Below are 25876 nucleotides of genomic sequence, written 5' to 3' on the forward strand. Positions count from 1 at the left end.
CAAAGTTTTTAATAGTACATTATGCAACGAGCCTATAATGGTAGTCTTAATTACTACCATTATAGGCTCGTTGCATAATGTACTATTAAAAACTTTGTTTGTTTATGAAACGAGCGCAAGCGAGTTTCATAATTTTCATACGAGCGTCTTAATTACCATTATAGGCAAGTTTCATACGACTTTTTATGCTCGACCATATTTCTAACTTGAAATTATTCATAAGTATTCATGTTATGGTTATGTAAGTGAGGAGCGGAACTGACCTTCTAAATTGTGAGATGTGCGAAGACGCGAAAGTATCGATTTTTTCCGAGGAACGAATGTCATTGACCTTGATATAATCTAGAGAATAACATGAACATTAATCTTGATATAACCTGGAATTGAAAAACGAGATGACAAATTGACTTTATTTGAATATTATTTACAATTAACGCTAATTATTATAGTAACAGAACATAACCTTCTGCGACAGTATTGGATTTCCAGCCTCCATGACGTTTCGCTAGTTTCTTTCGATTGCATATCCGAGAATAATCGATACTTGCGCTTTTATAATGGTACAATGGTGATTTCTCATTGGCTGAACACTGAACTATAATGAATAGGTGTACTTTAATGAGGTGCATTAAAGGGCTCTACCAGGTGTATAATTACTACATTTCGGCATGGTCGAGCATAAAATATAATTTCATTGTATGGACATAGTGCCATTGTTCAGATATCGCTTTACTTTACATTCCCTTACTATATATACCCACTTCCACCCCCCCCCCCGTAACACTACTCTTAAACATCATGAATTTGTAAGACATAGGGTAGGCCTAAGATGCTCCGCCATAGAAATTTGATTCTGAAAAGGACTCCGCGAGTCAGAAAGGTTGGGAATCCCCGACTAAGAGATAGATTCAAGTAATCAGCTCGAGAATTTAGGTAAGAACTCTGATAATGTTGAGAAAATTTGGCTGGATAGTATAATTTGCATTGATATTAACAAGGGTGGATGGTACTTATCTTGTGAAACTAATGACTGAGAAGTCAGACTGACATCACTGTCTGCTTCATTAATCAAATTTATTATAAAAGTTAAAGCAAGTAATGAGTCAAAGTCGGATTCCAACTAGCGCACGACTGCAGCATAAAACCAGACAATTACCTCATATCGGCGCATTATTTGTACGGGGCTATAGGCCTAAATCACCGCCATTCACCGCTGATTAGCTTTTCTTCCGTGCGAGAGAACGGTCGGATCTCCACATTACACACGTGCGCTACAACCGGTTATAATGCCGGTAAGTTTTATTTGCCGCGCACTGTATGTCCGATTTAATGACATTTGTTATTGTTATAAATAAGCCATTTAAAACTCGTTAATCGTATATATATATATATATATATATATATATATATATATATATATATATATATATATATATATATATATATATATATATATATATATGGAGCCCACACACTGCAAGATTTAGCTCCAGACGCCATTACCACTACGTACAACTTAGGGATACTATGAAAATGAATTTTTTACAGTGTGACCATTCCGGTTTATGTCGCAGGTCCGTGCTCACGTCCCCTGGGTCTGATGTCGGGCTCGGTGCACGACTGGCAGCTGTCCGCCAGTTCCAGCTTTCCCGCCGACAAGGATCCCGAGTGCCACGTGCGGTACGCCAGGCTGCACCAGCCGCGCGGCAGGGCATGGTGCGCCAAGCACAAATCTCCCAACGAGTGGATCCTTGTGGACCTCGGCGTAGCAGCACAGGTAACCCCATGCGTCATGAATCCTGACCACAACAGCCGTACAAAATACATCGAACTATTCTCCTATTACTACAGACGCAATACTATTTAGTACTTATCTAGCGGTAGTAGCGAATATAAGGAGAGGAACAATTATCTGTAGTAATGTTACGAGAGGTCTGAGATTTCGCAGATAAATCTCAGACCTTGAGTGACATTTATTAGGACTATTTCGTGAATAAAATAAAAATGTAAATAATATATCCCTAAAATTCCATCACAAAATGTTAATAATTATATATTTACGAATACTTACCCCATTCAGACATTAAGTTGAAATAGATACATATCGATTACTGCAATAAAGAAATTCGATGTTATTATTCAGTAATGCCAATTGGGAAAAGCGAAATACAGGGTTTTTTTGTTGTTCTTTTTTCTATCGGAATCACTTCCTGAAGTTTGTCCCTGTAGTTTATGTTCACCTTGTTACTTGTTTACTTATGGCTTTTAAGAAATCCGAAGGTTCATTGCCGCCCTCACATAAGCCCGCCATCGGTCCCTACCCTGAGTAAGGTTAATCCAGTCTCTACAATCATATCCCACTACCCTCAGATCCAGTTTATATTATCCTCCCATCTACATCTCGGTCTCCCCAAAAGTATTTTCCCTCCGGTCTCCTAACTAACACTCTACATGCATTTCTGGATTTGCCCATAAGTACTACATGCCCTGCTCATCTCAAACGTCTGGATTTAATGTTCCTAATTATGTCAGGTGAAGAATACAATGCGTGCAGTTCTGCATTGTGTGACTTTCTCCATTCTCCTGTAACTTCATCCCTCTTAGCCCCAAATATTTTCCTAAGCACTTTATTCCCAAACACCCTTAACCTATGTTCCTCTCTCAAAGTGAGAGTCCAAGTTTCACAACATACAGAACACCCGGTAACATAATTGTTTCATAAATTCTAACTTTCAGCTTTTTTAAGAACACATTGGATGACAAAAGCTTCTCAGTTACTGTTGCTACAAAATATTTGAATTTTTCCACCTCATCAAAGGATAAATTTCCAATTTTTATATTTCCGTTTCATACAATATTCTGGTCACGAGACATAATCATATACTTAGTCTTTTCGGGATTTACTTCCAAACCTATCTCTTTATTTGCTTCAAGTAAAATTTCCGTGTTTTCCCTAATCGTTTGTGGATTTTCTCCTAACATATTCACGTCAACCACATAGACAAGCAGCTGATGTAACCCATTCAATTCCAAATTCTCTCCGTTATCTTGGACTTTCCTAATTGTTTATTCTAGAGCAATAAAAAGTAAAGGTGATAGTGCATCTCCTTGCTTTAGCTCGCAGTGAATTGGGAAAATTGTTATTTCACATAATGTTTCGTGTTTTTGTTTTTATCTCTCAATGTACATACTATTGAATCTAAAACTTGGCTTGTTGATTGTTTCCGGTTACAGTCAACTAAAACTTTCTCGATTATGATAGTTTGACAGAATTTAACTTCTTTACTGAGGTAGGCGAATCGAGGACAAAATGGACAAATATAGTAGTCAGTACAGGAATTTCCTTATAGTCCCTTTTTAAACGTTTCTCGACATTAACCAGAAGAATAATGTAAGGTTCTTTCATATGCCACAGATTTAGTTTAACACAGTACCTCCAACTTTACTGCCCTCAGATAAAATCTAAATACTACAACTCGGCTGATTTATTGACAGTTATTTTTCTCTTCTAAGATTTATTGTGTTTCAATATGTTGTAAGTACTTTAAATCACACTGGAACTCTGTTGAAAGACAAATTGTTTGTCAGTGTATTTTTAACTTATCTAAACCAATCTTCTTCATACATATTTATCATCTGCAGATACGTTCTGTCTAAACATGAAAGATTTATTTATTGGGCTTTTGTTTTATTGCTTACCAATCTTTGGCGTGGAAATTGTTTCACAAAGTTCCTGTACCGTATTTTAACGCCTTCCTGCAATGAACTACACAGAAGTAATTAAAATATACATAAAATAACTGTAACAGTATTAAAATACTTTTATTATAATTTATATTAAGTTGATTAGACATGTTTCTGGACCATAGCTGTCCTGTCATCAGTAGCCATAATGCGAATCAGCTGGTGTGTCGGTAACTCAGACAGAAAATAGTAAGTTTGGTTTGGAGATTAGTTTCATAAAAGTGTAAGACGTTATTTGTCATGCAATGAGTGTCTAAGGTTAGGTCAGTCCTGCACAAGGTTTGCGCTCTCCGAGTCGGCTCACAGCTCGACAGCGGAATGCAGATATTGACTGCGCTCTGTATAAGGGTGGACTGGAAGAAGCGGTGATCTCGTACAAAATGTACACAAAAGTACTAGTACGAGTGTTCATGAAATGAATTCCCGTTCAGTGTTTACAAAACTATCTTGAACTATTATTAATTAATAAAGAAATATTTATTTTATAGAACTAATAGAAACTCTATAGCTACTTAAATATACAATATCATTTTGTTATATTTTTATTTATCAGTATATCAAAATGAGGCTGTATGCTGTTGGCAGCTGAAAGAAACCGTACTGATCGTAATGAAACATCAGTTACAGATGTTCGATGTCTGCCTTTATTAAAGTTGATAATAGAAAACAGTTTCTCACAAATATAAATGTTGAGCCAAATATAGCAAGTATTTTCACAGCCGGCTTGTGTAGTCGTGAATATCATTGCTAAGGTTTAGTCTTTTAAAAGTCAACCAGACTAGTAGTATTATTCAAACGGTCTTTAGCCTTTAGGCCACATTGAAGATCAATAAGTTCAAGCTGTAAATCGTATGACACTGTTTCAACTGGTGTTGAAGGAATTTATTACAATTTTAAACTTCTTTCCAATTAAGACGAGATCTTGGAACCTAGAATTAAATTCATTTTGGATTTCCAATTAATATTTGCACATAATCGTTTAACATGGCTTCATCACGAGCAGTTTCTATCGTTGAAAAGTGAGCCATATTACTTTCCAGAAACTGACTTACGAAAAGTGTAAGTTTACGACTAAAATCCCGTAATTTATTCAACTTATCAACAATGTGCTAGCCTTTTCCCTGAAGAGAGACATTTAAACTGTTGAAAATTAATAAATTCTAACGTACCCTACCTCATGTAATAACGCAACTTTCAACTCCTGAACCTTTTTACTGCGATCTTCACCAACAAAACCATCGTATCTCTATGTGTGGACTAGTAATGACGCATTATATTATGTTTTCCTCTTTCTTTCAAACTTTTGTGGCAGATAAGTATTGACTCCAGCTGCTGTGAGAAAATAAGCATTTTCCCATGCAATATTGAAAGAATTTGCCTGATGATCACTTTTCCGTCTTTTAGATTCCTCCATTATGTAGCCGTAGATAGGCAAAGTGAAATAGCTACTGATAATACACACTACAACAGATAGCTGCGTGGACTATCCTCTATCTATAGCAGGCCTACGTCATTCCGACGTACCTTTCCGGCGAGCTCCCTCTCTGAAGGAGCGGCCGCGCTCAATGAGCGCAGTTTGTGCAGGCCTAGTCTACGTTATTATATCCAGAGGATCTACATCTGGAACGGTATTGAAAAGTCAGTTTTGGAAATCTAGTAGTATCCATTTGTTGTCAATGGTATTAGTTTATTTGGTAAGATTTCAGTCAGACAGTGAACTAAAAACATATTTCAAAGGACTAATTACTGATCATGCCATACCCACCATGAATACTAGCCTATACTGTGCAGGATGCGCTATAAATCACCGTACCATACGAATTACATATATATTATCATCACAGCCAAACAGTTACAGAAACAAAATAAGCGATTTCTGACTAATTTCGTACCGCTAATGACGAATATGACAGTAAAAATGGACGCAGTGGTCTGGTTTTCAATGTGTAGTGTATGTCCGTTCATAAGCAGAAAAGAGCAAAACTGCAACAAAAAATAGAACGTTTCCTCAAAAATGGCCAATAGACAATAAAAGACCGAACAATGCAAAAATACAAAATAAAAGTAGGCTATATTAGTTCATATTGAAGTGAAACGAGTTTGTATTGCATCCTGCATTGTGTGATATCTCAGAAAAAAAAAAAAATACTGTATTTCATCAACTTCCGAGTCCTAGTGATTAATAATATGATTGAAGTTTTCTTTTATAAATAAAATGTAAATGATAGACTTGCGTTATTTAAGCTTCATATCTTTCTTGATCGTATCCGGTTATACGCAGGAAACATTAGTTGTTTATTAAATAACGCAGCACTGCGCATATGTCAGCAAGCGTACTCTCTGGCATATGAAGCATCTAGCGGACACATCTTGAATTTCATATTACACTCAAAGTTAAGTTCTTCTCACCAATTGTACTCCGCAAAAGGGCTTATTCATGTCCAAAATCCTAATATTAACTTAAAGGAACGGAAGAGAAGATGAACAGGGCAGTTTTAAGTTATTAAAACTCGAATTCCAGCACCGATTATAAGATGCAGAACTTCAACGTAAATATCATCATCACCATCATCATCATCATCATCATCATCATCATCATCATCATCACTATTATTATTTTATAACTCTTATCAAAAAGTTATTTCTGTGGAAGATGAAGTAGTTATCGAGCAGGCATTCCCTTCCTTCTCAGATTTATTAACTCGTTAACCCATTATTTCAGGTTTATCCGTCTATTTATTTATTTGAGCCATAAATCCCCAATACGGCTAGCCGTTCTGTGATGAAATCTCGCGAGATACCGATAGCACAAAATGATTTATTATTGTAATGAACCAATAATCTTGTGTAATTATTTAATTCAACTCTAAATAGCCTCTGGAAGGCAAAAGGGCAAGGGAATATAAAACTACAGGATGTATATGAACTCTCTCTCTCTCTCTCTCTCTCTCTCTCTCTCTCATAAATAAATTGGCCATTTGAAAAAAAAAAAGTTAATTTCTGAAATATTACTTAATTTTTTTATTCTACAGATCACGGGAGTGATGACTCAAGGTCGCGGTGATCGAGACGAATGGGTCACTGATTTCACATTATCGTACAGCCAGGACGCTTTCCGATGGGAATTCGTCAACGACCCATATGGAAACAGAAAGGTAAGTCCGTCTCCGGACTTCAATAAAATGTATTCTTCTTAGCGAATATATACTTCAAGTGAGAAGTGTACTTACAACAATTTATCACAGGAAATAACTATAGCTACACCATCGGTAGTGTTTGCATCTAATACAATATTTCCTTGACTCCGAGTACTTAAAAACATATTTGTAGTCAATTTATTTCCACAATGATTCTGACTACAAATCTGAAGCTTAGCACTTAATAAATAACACTGGTCGACAAGGTGTTTGCAACATAGATTAAAATATGCATTTTAAGTCAATTCCCATGTGCTGTTAACGAATATGAGTGTGCAAATGTGTAATCATGACACTTCATTTTTTTAAACCATGAAAATATGTCAAATAGGATGAAAATTAGCAAAAAACGTGGATTATTGCATATTGGAGTTCTTAGAGGGTATAGAGAAATCTTTTTGCACACAGTTTTATTTACTTTTAATTCTTGAAGATCTGGGAAGTATTCAGTCATTAGCTTTATACCGTATTTGTGAGTTGCTATAAGGTAGGAAGTTTGTTTCTTTTATTACTTTATTACTCTAAGCGCCAGGCCAATCGTACATCTCATCATAGAAGGGTAAGTGCTTATCTGGGATGTACTTTTGCCATTGAACGATGTCCTCAACTTTCTTTTTTGTTTAATGTACACTTATTGTATGCCTTTTCAGTTGGTAAAGATATGACGTCCTGTTTAGCTAGTTTAAAGTGATGGAACGTCGGTCCGCCAATAAATTCACAGGTCTTCAATACACCTTCATTACCTTTCTCGCATTGAAACAGAGTACAGGCCAGTTACTTTATAGTGACAGCTCCGGCCTGGCGACGCAGTGGTTTGGGCGAGTTCACTGTTTGTTCGAAGGGGTGTTCATTTTAGTCTTCCCCTGGCTGCGTTAGCGGTCACATCTCGGGAGCGTTAGTGTGGGCGTACAGTCGCGCTAAGGACGTACTACACTACCACTGTCTTGTGTGTTGCAATTTAGTGTGTTTGTTACGTACGTTTCATTTAGTTATTTGAATAGTTGTAATGTTTCTGTTTTGTATTGTTCAGTGTGTAGTATATTGTCTAGATTCACTGCTATTTTCTGTTTGTGAAAATGTTGCCTGTTAGAAGCAAACTGAAAGGCCGGGTATTGCATTCGCAGTCGCGAGAAGTCGTGAGCAGGGTGTAGCACTTTATGAAGATAGCGTCGGAAGAAAAAACGTAACAAATGTTGGAAAACTTGTAGCAGAGGTTACCGCTGTGTCCGAGAGCAGTGTTAGCCAAATAATAAGGGAGACTAAAGACATTGATTACTGGACTTTAGCTTCCTTAAGTGCTCCAAAATCAACTATGATTACTGGACTTTAGCTTCCTTAAGTGCTCCAAAATCAACTATGGACAACTTTAATGAAGCTGTCATAAGACGAACCATATAAGAATTCTATATTTCACAGAAACAGAGGCCCACACTTAAAACAAAATATTATTCAAATTGAAAGGCTATCGACTTTCAGGGAGGTATCTCGACTTTGAGGAAAGTTAATTTAAAATTAGGATTTCATTGGACTATTGTTCCGAACTGCTGCTCATTGTATTTATACATTAGTTTACTTCTTTAGTGTTTATTAGTGACTATTGTTCCGGAGTATGAAGTGAACACAGTGACTGGAGCTCAAAATTATGCAGAGAGCAACGTGAGACTTCATTTTTAATATGACTGTATTTCCCTCCCTCCATCTAGAAAACGCTCGCTCCGTCTCGGATCGGTCTCCCTCCCACACTCGAACCTTCTCCTCTCTCGCGTCGACCAGCTGTCACCATAAAGTAACTGGACAGTACTTCAAATTCTGAAACTCTACTTTATCCTTTTTTGGAATTTTCTTCCCAAAGGATGCTGTGGATAAAACTTTCTTCTTGTAAAATTTTTATTTATTTATTTTTTTTAATTTTCTTTCCTAGGAATTCTGTGGATAAAACTTCCTTCTTGTAAAATTTTTCCCACCAAGCTTTGTAATCAACAGTAAAGCTTTTTTAATGTAATACGCTCGTAAATTTGCCATGTGGAACTGTGTGACTGGCAGTGATTCACTATACGATCATCATGTAGCGCCAGCCATGTGTTTTGAAGAGAGCACGAGTCCGGGATTGATGCCCATTTAAAAACAAATGTAATATTCAACAACATACTGAAACTATAGTAAATTTTTGACTGGTGCTTTTTGCATATAAAATGGCAAGTCTAAGTTTATAGAATGCAAAAATAGCAATATGTCATTTTCTGGAAAAGTGTGACCGATGACCTTTTCCAAAACCACTGCTTCAATTGACATTTATACCGATGAAAAAAGTATTTTATAAAATAATAATTGTTATAAAATTATTTCGTTACGAATTTTGTCGAAGTGTCGACCCCGCAGGCGAGAAACAGGTAGAAGTAGGGTGACTAACTTTTAATCACAAAAATACGGGAGACTTGGTCACGAAAAATTTTAGTAGCCCTACAATTTTTTTGGGGGCGTGAAATCAGAATTAATTGGTGGTATGGTTTATATTTCTAACCTCAAACTATCAATTTAATTATAACACAAATATGATTTAGATCACATTATTACCTCAGTAAAATATTTAAAATATGCATGTTTCTTAGTTTTAACTTAGCCTATTTATATTTGTCACCAGGATGCTACAGAATACTTAATTTTTTTATCTTACTATTCAAACTAAAGTAACTCTGATCGATTTCTCTGATCTGTCCTTTTATTGTTCAACATTAGGAACACTTTCGCTGTGAACATTTGATCCTGCAATACCAGCGATGGGGAAACTGCCTCTCTCAGAAAGGCTTCTCTCCCACCCTAGTATTAACAGGTGGGTGGGGTGGGGTGGGGTGGGGTGGGGTGGGGTGGGGTGTGGTGTATGCACTCGTAGCTAGAAGCACTGCATACTCGATTCATTCAATGTTGGCTCGTATTAAAGAATGAGTATTCGTTCTTTCTCTTTTCAAGCATCAGATACTTCATTATTATTATTATTATTATTATTATTATTATTATTATTATTATTATTATTATTGCAGTAAAATTCCTACACGGCGCTCTTCAAGCGCTTCTGAATGAGATGAGGCTAGATAACTTTAGCAGTTGATAAAGCATTGTAAAATAACCAATTTTAAAAAATGATAGAAATGTAATAAAAATTGTTTTTTTACAGTAGGTGATGATTTTAGAAACTTCAGATAATTATCGGTAATGACCTTTCGGAAATTAATACATATTATTTTAACAATGTTCTGTTTGCATTAGAATGAAGCATATGGGATTTAATTAAGGGGTTTTATTATGGCAGAAGACGCTTTCTAGAAAAGTGGAATTATTTACATGGTTATTTCCACACAAAGTGCTAAAATATCTAAGGTACTCTCAGAAGATCCTGGAGACCAATATAGTCCATCCTGACACTTCTACAAATTGTTAGTTTTCTAAAGACAATTTTGAAAAACAGAGTGAGTTCAGCTACAATGGCTGACAGATACAAACAGATCACACTGACTTTCTATCCAGCGACCAGCTGGCTACGAGCGACGAGCTCGGTAACCAGCCAGGCTTCGTCTTGTACAGTACAGTACGATTATTTAGTCCTGACAGTCGCCGGCGATGTGCGCCTGGGTCAGGCGAGTCCATTTAGTTACGCCAAGGGGTGTTTGGGTTATTCACTCGCTTGCCTTCAGAGCGATTGAATGTCATGCGTGCGGTACAGCAGTATGTTTCTAGTACAATTAAGTTTTAATGCATTCCTTTACCGACCGCTCGCCCTTATCTCTACTCAGGAACTCTCCCCACTCCTCCTATTACTTCCCCTCTTTCGCGTCGCTGAGCTGTCAGGACTAAATAATCGGTCTGTACGTAGCTTATTGAATGAAAACTATACAGTCAGTTTATATGTACCATTTCAAACGTAAATTGTGGGGGGGGGGGGAACTTGGTAGTAGGAAATGTATTAAGTTTATATCGTTGAGAACATTGAAAAATTGAACTTATTGTATGTAGTGCATTATGAAATGAAATTAATTTCAATTAGATTATTTTTAAGACCAAGGAATAATTTTATTTCTCTTGGCGGGTCTCCACTGCTACAAATAAACTTTCAGGTGACCAATTGTTGAAGGGTAAATTCTGACAGGTGTTCGTGGGCAACTCGGACGCACACTCCCTGCGGCACAGTTACTTGGATCAACCGGTGACTGCGAGATTCGTCAGACTCCACATTCTGCACTGGTACAGGCATCCCAGTCTGCGCCTGGAGATCATCGGTTGTCAAGGTAATAATTACATCAGTGCTCAAACTAGCCATTTCAATCTGTCGTCCTTGGTAGTCTAGTGGTTGCTATGTTTGTCATCAGATCCGAATGCGAGATCAATGCTTTATCAATTGAATCGCTTATTTCAGAAACCCGTCAAGCGCCAAGTTAGTCAATTGTGAAAAAATAAAAAAAAGCTGCCTAGCATCAGACTAAATGGTTTGGTATTGGTTTTAATATTTTTTGCTGAAAGTAGTACATATTTCAATACTTTTTATCTAAGGAAAACTATTTTGTGCGTTTTAACTTAGCTGTAAAAAAATAGGAAAAAGTTTTTCACTTAACTGGTTTCTGCAATAAAAGAGGAGTGCAAACGTATTTTTATGGCATAATTCTCGAATTGTTTAGGATTTTGTTATAAAACTCATTTTTTAAAGGAAATGTGTAATGTCTTTAGGGGTAGGATTTTCAAGCAATAACTGACAAATTCTCCCTAATCTGTTAGGCCTATGTGAAATACCATGGATTTTCATAAACACATTCTTGCAAGCGTGTTTCAGTACACCAGTCCTTAAATTATAATTGAAGAGTCCACTGCAAGAATGATGGATGACATTTGGAACACATTTTGCAGGAGACGCAACTGAAAGTTTGAAATGCTTAGCGCTCAAAGCTTAACTGAGATTTTCCGATCATTACTGGACAATGACTATCAGTGTTAATGCCATATAACTCTCTATTTACATTCTATATGTCTTAAGCTATATAAAGACATTTTCGACAAGAAAGTGACATCCATCATTCTTGCAGTGGACTCTTCAATTATAAGAACGAGATTTTTTAAAAGTGCCTTCATTAACATTTTCATTGCCAACTCTTGCTGTTTTTTACGTATACGCGTAACTTCAGTAACCTCAACCAAATTCTGAATATAGATATCATGAAAGTTTTATTTTCAAGAGAATGAAAATACCTTCATGTTTCATTTATCACTTCGTCATTAATGTTTAAATCACATTTCGCATTGCACTTACAAGTGAGAATGTCGAGCTTGGTTTTCTGAGGTACTTCCCTGCCAGAATAACAAACATAACCTTTTCCTTTTATCCTTGCATTGCGAATAGTATTACTTTTATAAGAGTTTTCGTTTACCACTCCTAGTTTCCTTTTAGGTACAGGTTCGATATACTGTTTCTTATTATTTTTGTTGAATTTAATTTTTAAGTTAAAAAGACATTTCACTACAATATAGGTCTATTGTTGCTATTAAAAAACCACTAAGCGCTGTCGCTTGATTGGTTTCTGACCTAAACACGAAATTCAACGTAATGCCTGGCCATTACAGGAGGACGCCATTTGACTGTTTTCAGCACTAAAATGTACGTATACCCTGATAGAACATTATGCAGTCCTTACCTCATTTTTTCTTGTTTTGGCGTTTGACTGGTTTCTGAAATAAGCGATTCAATTGAATCCTAAAAATAAATTAGACATCAGATGACAAAGCAAGTAACGATCTCTTAAACCAAATTATTTTAAGGCTGTAAAAATCAGAGCATGGCTTCCTTCGGATGGAAAGTAAAGCATTATATATATCGGCACATAAGAGAATCTTGCCAGTTAATGAGAGCGCAACAAAAAAATGATCGGTTTTCATATACAGGATGAACCGTAAATAATATCATTAATTTGAGGGGGTTATTTTTCAAGACATTTCAAACAAAAAAGTTTAATACAATTTTGCTCATTTTTGCTTCCTTTTCTAGAAAAAAAAAAAAAAATTATATGAAACATGTGATAGCGTATTTTGGGAAAGCTATTGAATCAATTCCCAATATGCTCAGTTAATTTAAGAGCACTTTATTATAATAGATGATCGAAAGAATTTTAGGTTTGTCTTTTAAATTTGCAGGAGACCTATAGACAGGGAGCTTGAAGTCAGTTGATCTGTACGTCTGTGCAGAGTAGTCAGCTACATGAATACTGCTGAACATGCTGCCATGTCTCTCACGCCAGAATATTAACAAATTTAAGCATGATTTATTATTTAATTTCAGACAATGTAATAGAACACACAAATATTTATTTAAACTAATATCAACTCTTTGCTAGATGTACCTACTGATGTAATTGTTTTCGTATTTTACTAACGATCTGAGCAGTATAACGCAAATAAAATAAGGAAAAAAATATTTTTTTTCTGGGAAAACTATACAGTTTTGACCCTATGTTGTGTGAGCATTTTTTTATCCTGTAGACAGTCCCCGAAGACTGTGAAAAGGACGGCACTTATACTCCTGTATACCCCGAAAAGTTTTTATCATTAATTTTTTATTTGTTGAAAAACCTTATGGTTTATTTAACTATGCTCGCAAATGCAGAGTTATATCAGATCGCCGGTGTGCCGGAATTTTTGTCCCGCAGGAGTTCCTTTACGTGCCAGTAAATCTACTGACATGAGCCTGTCGCATTTAAACACACTTAAATGCCATCGACCTCGGCCGTGATCGAACCCGCAACCTCGAGCATAAAAGGCCAGCGCTATACCAACTACGCTACCGAGGGCGACTATTTGTTGAATATATTTGTGTTTAATAAGTGGCGGAACGCTGTTGAAATTATGTTTAAGCGTTTTTACTGTGTTTAACTTATTTTGGGTAATTTTCGAGATCCTTTAAACCTTTTCACATATTCCTCGGCTTCACGCCACTTAAATATCCCCTCAACATACCCACAAACCTTGTCACATACTTGTAAAAGATAGGCGTCGGAAATTACCCGAAATAAGCTAAACATACAGTCAAAACGGTCAATGTAGAGTATCCACCGCCCACTGAACGAAATATTGGTTAAACCAGAGTCCGTGGATATACCAGAGTAGCGCAATCACCGAGTCGGCCGCCATTGTTAGTCCTTTTCAACACGCTAGAGATAGGAATATTTAAAGTAAAACTCAGATATTTTTAATTTGAAGGACAAAAACGTCTAAAGGATCTTCTTACATTATAGAACATTATTGTCAGTCAACATACTAATGTAAAAAAAACTTCATTTAATAATTATTACAGCATAAATATACATTTAAGTGTTCAATACACTCCTTCATAAACATATCAGTTGTAGGTATTACAGCAACAAGAACTTAATAAATTACAAGTAACAAATGAAAACAACAATGTTTCAAATAAAATAACAATAGATCTAAACATTTGCAACTACATTCCTCGTGCGAACTCTCAGGCTTCCGCATATAAGGGGACACTATACTGAAATTTCTCGAAGTTCATTAGTTTTAAGAGTTCACAACAGTGAAATCCATAACTACCATACTTACTATGCTAGATTCATCAAACTTTTATCACTGATATATCTGCTTAATAGTGACAAGTGTACAAAATTGCATCCGCCTATGATACGTGGTTTGCATTTTATTAATTATTTTATTAAAATATTGAACCACTTTATATAAAAAGGCGCTTGCACTACAATTGACATTATTCTTAAATGATTTTCACTTATATGGATCCTTACATACATGGAATCAAAGCTTACTATAGAGTTTGCTGTAAAATTAATCGGTAAATTACTAGAATTTTTTATTATTAAAAAAAAATAAAAAATTAATAGCCATAAAATTTCCTAGTAATATACCCATTCGCTATACAGAAAATTACAATAGTAATGTTTGTTCCTATGTAGGCTATATAAAGAATCATATAAGTGAATATCAATTACAAATAATGTAAATTGTGGCGCATGGGACTTTTTGTATAAAGCAATACAATATTATTCTAATAAGTTATTAATAAAATGCAAACCACTTATTATACAGAGACGAAATTTTGTACATATGTTATTACTAACCAGATATACTGCTGATAAACATTTTGTGAATTTAGCTTTAAAAATATGGAAGTTGGTAATTTCAGTATAATGTCCCCAAGGACGTGAGGTTTTGTAATTTTTGGTCAAAAAATCGTTTGTTTGTTTTTACCTTTAAAAATTCATTTTTGGTCTAAAGATGCCCTCTGCCAATTTTCATGACCATACGACCGGTCTATCAGCTATTTAGGGTCATATTCTTAAAAGGCTGCAGGCTCTGACTGTTAATTTAAATGCTCCGTCCACGCCCTCCACTCTGAATTCTGCGACCATTTTGGAAATTACGCTCTATTTCATACATTATTTATTATATTAGATTTCCGATTGAGCCAGTGTAGCTTCTCGACTTCTCTAAATATTTCTTCATAGAATCCAACAGGTGTTAGGCCTACTTCAAAGGCTGCTTTCCTTTAAAAAACATTCAGTTACAAAGGAGATCACAACTCTTGTCTAAAGGAAAATTCCGCTTGTTGCTAGTAGCCATAACAACGTGTTTTCCATGCTTGGTTTTTGTTTGTGATACAAGAAATATTTGCAAGTTTCTAACAGTTTTATTGTTAGTGTTATAATAGTGTCTATAGTCTATAGTGATTTGTAAATAATATTGATCTATTATAGTGTTTTCATAAGTTTACATAGTTTTTTTAGTCACCTTTGTTTACTAGTGTAGGTTAAGTGTGCGCAGCGTGGTAGTGTATATAAGGGTAAGTTCTGTATATAATATGCCAGGTATATATGTTTCAAAATGCCTATAAAATAAAAAATACAGAGACCTGGTTCATTATTATCATCCAAAACTTTGAAGTGAATTTTCTCCACTTTAATTTACTGTAAATTTTGCATTGCTAAAAATTCTACTCTTTCTACAGATTTTGTACTACGTGCATGATTTTTTTGTAGAGGTTTTTTTAAATTTATTTATTTTATGTTGTTTTAGCTTAGGAAGTCATATCGCGAAAATACATAAACAATTCTTACAGTTTACATAGAGTTTACTGTATTACAATAATCATTAAAGGTTTTTGAATATGTTCTTAACAAAACTTACTATCAGGATTATACCTAACACTCATATTTTTTGTTGTTGCTGTTGTTTAGTCAAATGTCCGAAGACATGTTTGAATCTCATAAGTACCACCAATAAGACATCACTCATGAGACAACTAGGCCAGGAGATAATGGGGTAGAGTGGCCAGTTCCTTTCTCCTTCCAATGCATACTTCGCCGATTAGCTACATATTCCACTAATCAGACTTCAGATGCATATCGGTACAAACAATTATTCTTCCTCTGACACATATCGTCAAGTGAGATGTACTATCTGATAATAGATGTACACTTAGCGGCAATTTAAAATTACAAATTAAAAGTACAAAATTTCAGAGATCTACCTAGAATAGTTTAGAAAATTGAAATTTCACATCAGTCTAACCTTAATAGGGTTTCTAGTTTCTACGGTCTCTGCATTTTCCAATCGAGCCAAACAATACAATCTTGTCTCAAGAATGAATTCAGAACTTCAGAAATATATTATGTCATTCTTGCAAATAGCAAATAGGATTAAATTCAGAAATGCTTGATTTGAAAGGGAAAAGATGGTAAAAATTTGGCACTGATCCTAATTGGTAAGAGATTTTCATTTGTTTTATGTAGAAATATCATTGCTGAAACAACTTAAATTCTAGATGAGTTTTATAAAAATATTTTGGAGTCCAATTTTTGAAAAAATAAATATCAAAATACAGTCATTTATTAATCTCACAATGTATGCTCGCTTAGGTAGTGGATCGTTCCCTTTTATATTTATAGCCACTTCTTTCCTTTTTCCTTATATCTTTCACCTTGTCACAGAGAAAACAAATGTGCGCTTTTTTTTTCAGTTCTCTGTAAACAGTTCTGAACACAGCAGCATTGCATTTTTTCGCACTTAAATTACATTCTTTCCCTATGCAACTGTATACTGCATAGTGCGCGCTGGACTAACAATGGCATTTGCCGGCTCAAACGATTGCGGTACCCTGGATATCCACGGACTCTGGGCTAAACGAGCATTGAGCGACTTCCGCCGATTTTGGAATAGACACCGACGCACTTAGGTTAGGTTAGTTTAGGCTTTTATCAGGGGCGTATTTTGCGGGCTACCGGGGCTACCGGCGGTAGCCCAAGGAAATTACGAAAGAAAAAGTTTATAATATAACATAATGTAATAATTTTGTATTATTAGTTTCACCATAGTAATTAAAATTAAAGTAATTGTTAGATATATTTTGTGTAATAATAGGGTCAGCGGTAGCCCAAACCCTTTAACCAGTATACGCCACTGGCTTTTATTATCCCGTCAAGATGAAGGTGAAAGCGATTGAGTGTGATTTTTTGTTTTCTATGTTGGCAGTTCAAGTGCGTCGGTTCTATTCCAAAATCGGCGGAAGTTGCTCAACGCTCGTTTCACCTAATATTTCACACTTTTATCACTGCCAATGTTGCGCTATAAACAAATTTTCGCAAATCTAATGTAAAAGACTGCCTACACAAGCAACAAGTTATACTAAATGTTTAGGATTAGTGTAAAACTGGCCTATGTCTCCTATAGTGGGCGGAACATAAGTAACATTCACCGTAAAAACAATCAAACATAATTTCAACAGTTTTTCCGCCACTTATTAAACACAAATATACTTACTTACTTACAAATGGCTTTTAAGAAACTCGCAGGTTCATTGCCGCCCTCACATCAGCCGCCATCGGTCCCTACCTGTGCAACATTAATACAGTCTCTATCATCATATCCCATCTCCTTCAAATTCATTTTAATATTATCCTCCCATCTACGTCTCGGCATCCGCAAAGGTCTTTTTCCCACCTGTCTTCCAACTAACACTCTATATGCATTCCTGGATTCGTCCATACGTGCTACATGCCTTGCCTATCTCAAACGTCTGGATAAACACAAATATAGTACTCAAATAAAAAATTAATTACAAGAAATGAAACTTTTTGAGGTATAACGGGCTAAATAATTACCTCCATCTGTTGTGGACAAGAGTGTAAACGAGTAGTTTGTGTGTGACAAGTTGTAACTGATGTCATAATAATATATATTAGGAATAGAAACATATTATATTTTTTCATATCATAAGATAAGGGTAGGTGAAACTATCGTACCGGAAGTTCAGGTATAATACCTTAGACTTAGCTGAGAATCAACCCAACTTTAAACCCATATTCTACCTAATAAACTATTGTATTAGCCATATATAAACCTAATTCGAAACGTAATTTTATTCGTTGGTGGGGGCTCCCCATATCCGCCGCTTATACGCTGTCGCTCCCAAACCTCTACCGACACTTAATAAAAATAAAATAAAACAGCATTAAAATCAATTAAATACACAAAGACAACAAGTATTACTTCCAGTGAGGTCAAGTTAGCGGTAAAGCTACATATTATGTAGAAAGGTAGACTTCTGCTAGCCAAATACTGAAATTTGTATATACTTTTTTTCTATATATGCCTTAATTATTAATAATATTTTGAAAAATAATTTAAAATAGTTTTTTATGTTATTTAGCATAGACCGTAGCATCTTAACCAAGATGTCATTAAGATGTTCTTCGTGGTTTGCCTTTGTACCCAGTACACCACTTCTATGAGATTACCCAAAACTCTTTCAAACAAAGATTCTAAAACAAACGAGCATCAGAAATTAATCTTATGATTATAATGTACCGCAAATTAAGTTTATAAATCGGTTCAATCTATCACTTTCTTTTACTTTACATTAGAAACAGATTCATAACATTTGATAGGCTAATCTTTAAGCTCTGCAGTATGAACTACAGTATAATAGCGTATTCAATTTCTTAAATTATGCAGCCATTCTTTACAACGATAAACTTTTGTAAGTATTGTAATTATATATAATTTAGATTACATATTGAGAGGAGTATAATTAGGCTTAAATTGCAATCACTCAAGTTAAAAAACGTTTTACTTACCGATAAACAGTTGACGATAAATGCTTGATGTGGTCTTAATTTTCGAACAAATCACTTCGAGGCCCGTTGAACTTTTTTCACTATCATTGTCAATAAATTGATTCATAAATGAAAATAAATGCGAACAAACACGGTCATAACCTTATTGAGTTAAATTACATGCCAGTCAAAAGCAATTCAAACCCGTCTTTAACTCCAACCGCTCACATCACTCACAGAACCAATGATACCGAACAACTAACTCAGCATTTTTTTCCTAGCATAGCAATAGCATCCTTCAGAAAAATCCATGCGACCTGTTTTTATAGTTTACTTATGACACAGTGATCACTGTCTTTATGGTCTAGAAGGCACGGATGCATTGCTATCGTGTACTCAGTTCCACCTATATTATCATTCTGTCCGTCCGAGTGGTGTCGCAGGATCATCGAAACGGGGGAAATCACGTGAGAGTTACTCAGTTAACGGGGCTAATTTCTTTAAATTATTTTAAACAGTTATATAATATTCCGTATACATCCGAACAACAAATATGTTCAGGAAATAACTAAGAATGGCCAGCCAAAAGCCTTTACAAAAGGGCCAGCCGAAACAGGTGGGGGAAACCAGACATAACCTCTAGAGCGGACAGTACAAACTTTCTTTATTAAAAGAAAGAATAAACTTTTTTTTATCAATGACTATAATTTATTACAAAACTAGACATTAAACATACATTAAAAACTGTTATATACATTAAACAATAATGAACATATTTAATATCAAAACAAAAAATAATAATAATTATAGTCGCGACGGTGTTATTCCCGGCGTGACTCCTGCTCTTTGCTTACGTCTTAGGAAGTCAAGGCTCTATAAAGTCTAGGTAGGTAGTATCGTTCGCCATTTTTGTTCTTTCGTTGCCGCGCTAGCAGACGAGGGATTTATTTGCCACACCGTTAAACATTATCATGTCGTAGCTCCTATGATAATAAATCAAACGCACTGTAATTCAGCAAATAATTGAGCGGCAAATAACGTCCTCTTGTGCTTTCTGCGAACGCCAATGAAAGAGCCAAAATGGCGGGCGATTATATTAAGTATTTATCCAGCCTTAGGAAATGCTTAACATCTTCATCAGCGAATCACAAGACGCACACGTTTAAATGTAGCCGACCTGCATCGCGATTGGCTGCCGGAAATTAGAGCGACGGGACTATAAAAGAATTTACCCCCATATGAGCAACGCTTATGGTCGGGGGTATTGAACTTCAGATAGGCAGAAAGAAGAAAAAGAAATAAACAGTAAATTTAAGTAATACGAGTACAAATAGCGCAGATTACAAAACATGGCATATATGTCAAAATAAGTCATTATAATTGAGAGTTTATAACTAATATTCATAAGTACGTTAAATAAGATTAATATTTACCAATTAATTATCTAACCCTATATTAAGTTTTCTTAATAATTTCTTTAATTTTAAAATTTAAATTTCATCGTACTTATATTTTCTAAATCAGGGTAGGTGAATTTATTATACAGTTTTAAGCCACAGTTGAAGCCATATTTCATACCAGCAGCCGTTAAACTTTTGGACTCTGTGAAATGATCTAATATGTTCCTTCTAGTATTATAATTATGCCAATATGGTTGAAACTTGTCTTGTTCTTATGAAAGAAATTTAATGATGTAAACGTGTATATCTGCTCCAATTTGAAGACGTTAAAAACCGAATAAAGAAGATTAGTAGGGCAATCAATATATAAAATATTTTGTTAACAAATTCAAATATAATATGAGATTTACAATTTCAAAAATATACATATTGTCATAACCATTAATCATTTCTCAAATTAACAACAGTAATCTTATTATACATAACATAAGGAAGAGAAACGCACGATTTCCCCCACGATAGGACTGTAGCCCGAGTGATTGTATCCTGAGGGCTGCAAAATGTATACAGGGAAAAAAAGTGTTTTGATCCCTAGTGTATTATTTTTACTTGGCTATTTAACAACGCTGTATCAACTACGAGGTTATTTAGCATCGATGGAATTGGTGATAGCGATATGATATTTGTCCAGATAAGGCCGAGGATTCGCCATAGATTACCTGACATTTGCCTTACGGTTGGGGAAAACCTCAGAAAAAACCTAACCAGGTAATCAGCCCAAGCGGGAATCGAACCCGCGCCCGAGCACACCTTCGGATCGGCAGGCCAGCGCTTTAACCGACCGAGCTACGCCGGTGGCTTCCCTAGTGTATTTTGTCCACGACCGAGAGTAAAATTGTCGCATTTTATTTCCGAAATCATTATTCAAGTTCGCTGGAGCTATTTTATTGAGCTTATGCGCACAGAAAATGTCGTAGCAATAACGATTGATATGTTTCATTGTTAATATACTACTTTCTCTCCCTATGGAGGAAATGTTATATTTCTCTCCCAATTCTGGCAACCTAGACACCTACATTTACTCCCGATAGTGAGAAAATGAATTATTAGAGTCACAAAATGGTTTCCCAAATTGAATCAGACCCCTTAATAGCTTTATCTAATCTCATTGATGTCCAAAAATTAGCAAGAAATTTTGGAATGGTCCCCCGTGCTCCGACCATCAACCCCGTTTCTGTCTAGATTGTATTTTGTAATGATCAATAATTGTTCATCAAGATTAACCTCTTTTGGCTGGCCACAATGAGATTCAAACCGGTCTGTAGAGTCAAGATTATTTCGGAATTGAAGTTTGGTTTAACCGAGCGGGCTAGCGGAGTAGTAGAGGGCTGGCCTTGCATTCGGGAGGTTCCGGGGTTCGATCCCAGGGGCCGGCAATCCTAACTGAGGTTTTTCATGGTTTCCTCAGTTATTTCCAAATGCCGGGATTGTACTTCTTGAAAGTCCGGCCATGGACGGCGATCCTACTCTTAATCCTTTCATATGTGTGTGAGTGAATGCTGTGTAATGTCTTAAATGTTTGTGCTGTATCAGAGGTGGCCCTGGCACTGAGCTGATCCCTCGTCCGGGGAGGCCCTCTATGTCCTTGTGTGGTCAAAAAAGTATGTATCTGATCCATAGATTAATTCCTCTCCCGACAGGTCGCGGCCCTGTAAGGCCCGTGTGGCATGGGTCGTGTAAATGAACCTAAAAGGGAGAGGATAACTAAGGGAAAGAAAGAAAGAAAGAAAGAAAGAAAGAAAGAAAGAAAGAAAGAAAGAAAGTAAGTTTGGTTTATATGCAATTACCAAGCTAGGAAGTTTGTACCAAAACTGCTAAGTTGTGTAAGCTTGGACTATATCTCTACCGAATGAAAAGGAGTAGCGCAACTCTCAATGTCATTGAACCAGAACGACAAACATGTAACAGCCAGACGGTAACCAAACATATTATGCTCCAATCGTCCACAGTCTTAGAACAGGAAAATAATAAACTAATAATGTAAAAAACAATAATTTGTAATTATAAATTTCGTAACTCCCAAACTGAAATAATTTCCCATACATATAAAAATAAAAAAGTATACGATTATGATTCCAGCCTCATTATAACAAATAACAATGAACATTTTCATTTTATCAAAAGAAATACTCTTTTTAGGTTCAGAAAAAAAAAAAACAATATTTATACTCTGAAAATATTCGTTCTATGTCACAAGACGTTACTGGAGCAAATCTGAAATATGATACAGTATTTCTTACTATCATCAGGTGAACAACTACTTTATGAATCTAATAGTGTATCTCGTATGTGGTACATAATATTAAACCTATAATTGTTTTCAAGAAAATTTTTCACTTCTATTGTAATGACAGCTAGGACGTTCGTATCGTAATAATTCTGATGTTGAACTTGGACTGTAACGCAACCGAATGCTATTTCAAGAATTTTCTGGTTTCTTCTTCTTCGAAGGCTGGAAGTACGAGATAACAGGGAAATAATGAAGCAAAGGTGAGGTAATGACAAGCGGAGAGCCTAACGACTTGTTTCGCTTCTTGATAAACTAATCCGACAAGAAAGATGTCGCTGGAGACGAGCGAAGTGAAAAGCCTCGCTCAATTTACATAAGTCCACTCTGTGCGATCCGACTGCAACCGAATAAATGTTTGGACTTCTACAAAAAGTCTCTCTATGTTTATTTTCTTTCAGTGCACGGAAAGGCTTGGTACAAAAAAGTTCATATTCGCTACTCTGTAGCAGTTGCAATAAAAAGAAACTTTGACAAAATCTATCACTTCTATCTCTTCCTACTTTTTATCTTCGTCCTACGTTTATCCTCCTTTTTCTACTACTGTACTATTTCGTTACACAGGGTGGATGGTAACCTCTGCACCAAAATGAAACTAGTAATAGATCATGAGGAAATATTTGAAAAATCTAAAAAAATGTTTTTTTTTAACATTCGCCGTTTTAGCGGAAATTCGTTATGTTTCTATGAAACATTTGGCAACATCACGGCTACTACAATAACTCTACCAAGCGCCGCCTGCACTGTAACAGTTCAATACGATGTACGAATAGACTCGTAGCAGACGTAAACAAAAGCAACTCCTAGCATTCGTCTCCCTCTCTCTTTAGAGTAGGAAGGGAGTGATGTAATCCACTTCGTAATTTTTTGTCAAAGAAATACTCATATTGAGATACCAGAAATGAATTGTAAAATAATTTTTACTGACATGATTTGTCTTACATTAAATTAACACTCCTGAAAATAAATCATTACAGCACACGGTATTATTTACATGTAATTTTAGACTGGAAAATATTAAATTAATGTAAATGTCAACAGCAAGTGAAGGTCAGATTACGTCATTGCCTCAGCCAGCCAGCATCCTAATTCTTTGAATGAGTACAATGCGGAAACCAAGCTTTGACTCCTAATTGAATTACAAACATTGAATTTGTTTATTTTAGTTTATTAACGTCTGAAATGCCTTCTTTCTTCTGCGTTCATGTTAAAGATGAAGCTGGATTGACGTGACCATGAAGTTTAAAAAGATTTCCTTTTAACAGATTTGGGTGGTTCTGTGAAGTGTGTAGAAACTGCCTATGTTGTTTGTTCAAAATATATTCTATGGAACTTCTAAGAATTCATTGCTTGTTTTATCGTCTTCGCCGGTGCGTGATAGTGCGTAGGACTGATCTTTGAACACCTCTAAGTCTGCAAAGCAGCGATTTGTTTACTGTTGTCCATGACGAATAACCATAAAGAAGTTTGGTTCTGATTAAATCACGCGACACTGCGCTACGTTGCAAGATTTATTTCAGGATTTTCGCAATTATTCAATTTAAATTCATGGCTAAACAGTTTAATTTGAAAAAAAAAAAAAAACTCAAGACACACAATTCAGAAGTTTTGTTATATTTAAATGTAGAATCACCTCTGAAATTTTAGTGCATCGATCCCCTTGCACTCTGTATATTACGTACGACTAACTAATAAATCGATTAAATAATTTAATCGACTGCTGGTTCTCTTATGAATTATTCACTATTCTAGTACTCATTACACGTTTAAAAAATCATGATTACACAGGATTATTAAGAAAAACATTTAACTGCAGTATTTTAACAATTTTATATTCAGAAACCAAATAAAATACATTGAAATAACAGTATTTAATTTAGAAAGAAATTTCTGGTTACTATTACGTGGATAACAGTTCTGACAATTAAATATCGGTAATTTCCTATATAAGAGGTGGATTTGACGAGGAGTTCCCATATCTTAATCTTCCAGATCTACTGATTTGATCCTTTGAGAATATGTATAGGATACTGTTTGTCCCGTTTCTGTATCAAGAACTTACGAACTTGCTTGTGAATAGCGGATCACTAATTGAAGACTTCCCCGGAATAAGGGTATTACCACAGTCTAGTACAATGATCGTCAGCACTCGCTGAAATGTGCAACGGGTAAGCGATGCCGTCCCGTGTGCACCGTCGTGCAGCAGGAAGAGGTAGAGAGCATACCCGCTAGCAGCTACGAGTGCACCATAATGCAGTGTGTTCTCTGCGGGTAAAAGACGCTAGTCCCAGGGTGCTCTGCGCTGACGACCCCTGCTAGTATATACAGTCACGAAGCTCAATACGTAGTAAATATGCATCCATAGATAGTTGCTAACCACAGGATAGCTACTATCGCCTCATTACAGACAATGCGAAATAGTACCGGCACAGTCTATTGTTCCTAGGCTAGACGGCATTTCGGAAGGCGGTAAGCTGCTACATGCGCCGTAGCATTTCTGATATGTGACGTCACAAACTTGTACAGTAGAACCAATCAGAATCAGTCTATAACAAGTACTTCCGGAGTTCGTTTATTCACGTGTAAGTGTTTCAATACACTGAATAAGTAAAATTAACTAATTGATTAAATGGCGATCTTACTCGTGTTAATTATGTAAGCATGTGCGGCTTACAGCTGTTTCGGTGCTATTCGACACCTTCCTCAGAGCCAACTAGATCTCGGCGCTATCTCAACTTCTCGATTAATTAACACGAGTAAGATCGCCATTTAATCAATTATTTATATTCAAGTGTTAAAAGTAGTGTACGAAAGATTCAACATGGGTAAAATTAACATTCACTGTGTATGTGTAAGATAAATAAATGGAAGAAGAGACTGTAAAAAGACAAGTATTGCACAGGCAGGCGTGGAAAATAGTGTTTAAGGTATATAATTATTTTAAAAATGTTGACGAGCAGAACGCTGCCGGCCATCTTGATGCTGACTGCAATGTTGCCAACGCGCAAGAAACGACTGCAGAAGCATGTGGTGTGGGATTGAGAAACATGCAAAGAATATTATTAGTGAAGG

The 25876-nt window shown here is 35.7% G+C and overlaps 1 protein-coding gene and 1 long non-coding RNA gene across 3 annotated transcripts in view; one reads left to right on the forward strand and one right to left on the reverse strand.

Moving 5' to 3' along the window:
* Window positions 1-19667, reverse strand: part of LOC138694591 (uncharacterized) — a 210131-nt gene extending 190464 nt beyond the window's left edge. The window contains exon 1 of the long non-coding RNA XR_011330980.1: window positions 19079-19667. This is a non-coding gene — a long non-coding RNA (uncharacterized lncRNA). The remainder of the gene's footprint in view (window positions 1-19078) is intronic.
* The window catches only part of LOC138694588 (lactadherin-like), a 119947-nt gene that overhangs the window by 80124 nt on the left and 13947 nt on the right, over window positions 1-25876 (forward strand). For both annotated transcript variants that reach the window (XM_069818463.1, XM_069818462.1), the window contains exons 3-5: window positions 1575-1777; window positions 6777-6899; window positions 11083-11221. In XM_069818463.1, coding sequence (XP_069674564.1) covers window positions 1575-1777; window positions 6777-6899; window positions 11083-11221 — 465 coding nt within the window. The remainder of the gene's footprint in view (window positions 1-1574; window positions 1778-6776; window positions 6900-11082; window positions 11222-25876) is intronic.

The sequence above is a fragment of the Periplaneta americana genome, chromosome 2 (genome assembly GCF_040183065.1).
Source record: "Periplaneta americana isolate PAMFEO1 chromosome 2, P.americana_PAMFEO1_priV1, whole genome shotgun sequence".
Classification (NCBI taxonomy): Eukaryota; Metazoa; Arthropoda; class Insecta; order Blattodea; family Blattidae; genus Periplaneta; species Periplaneta americana.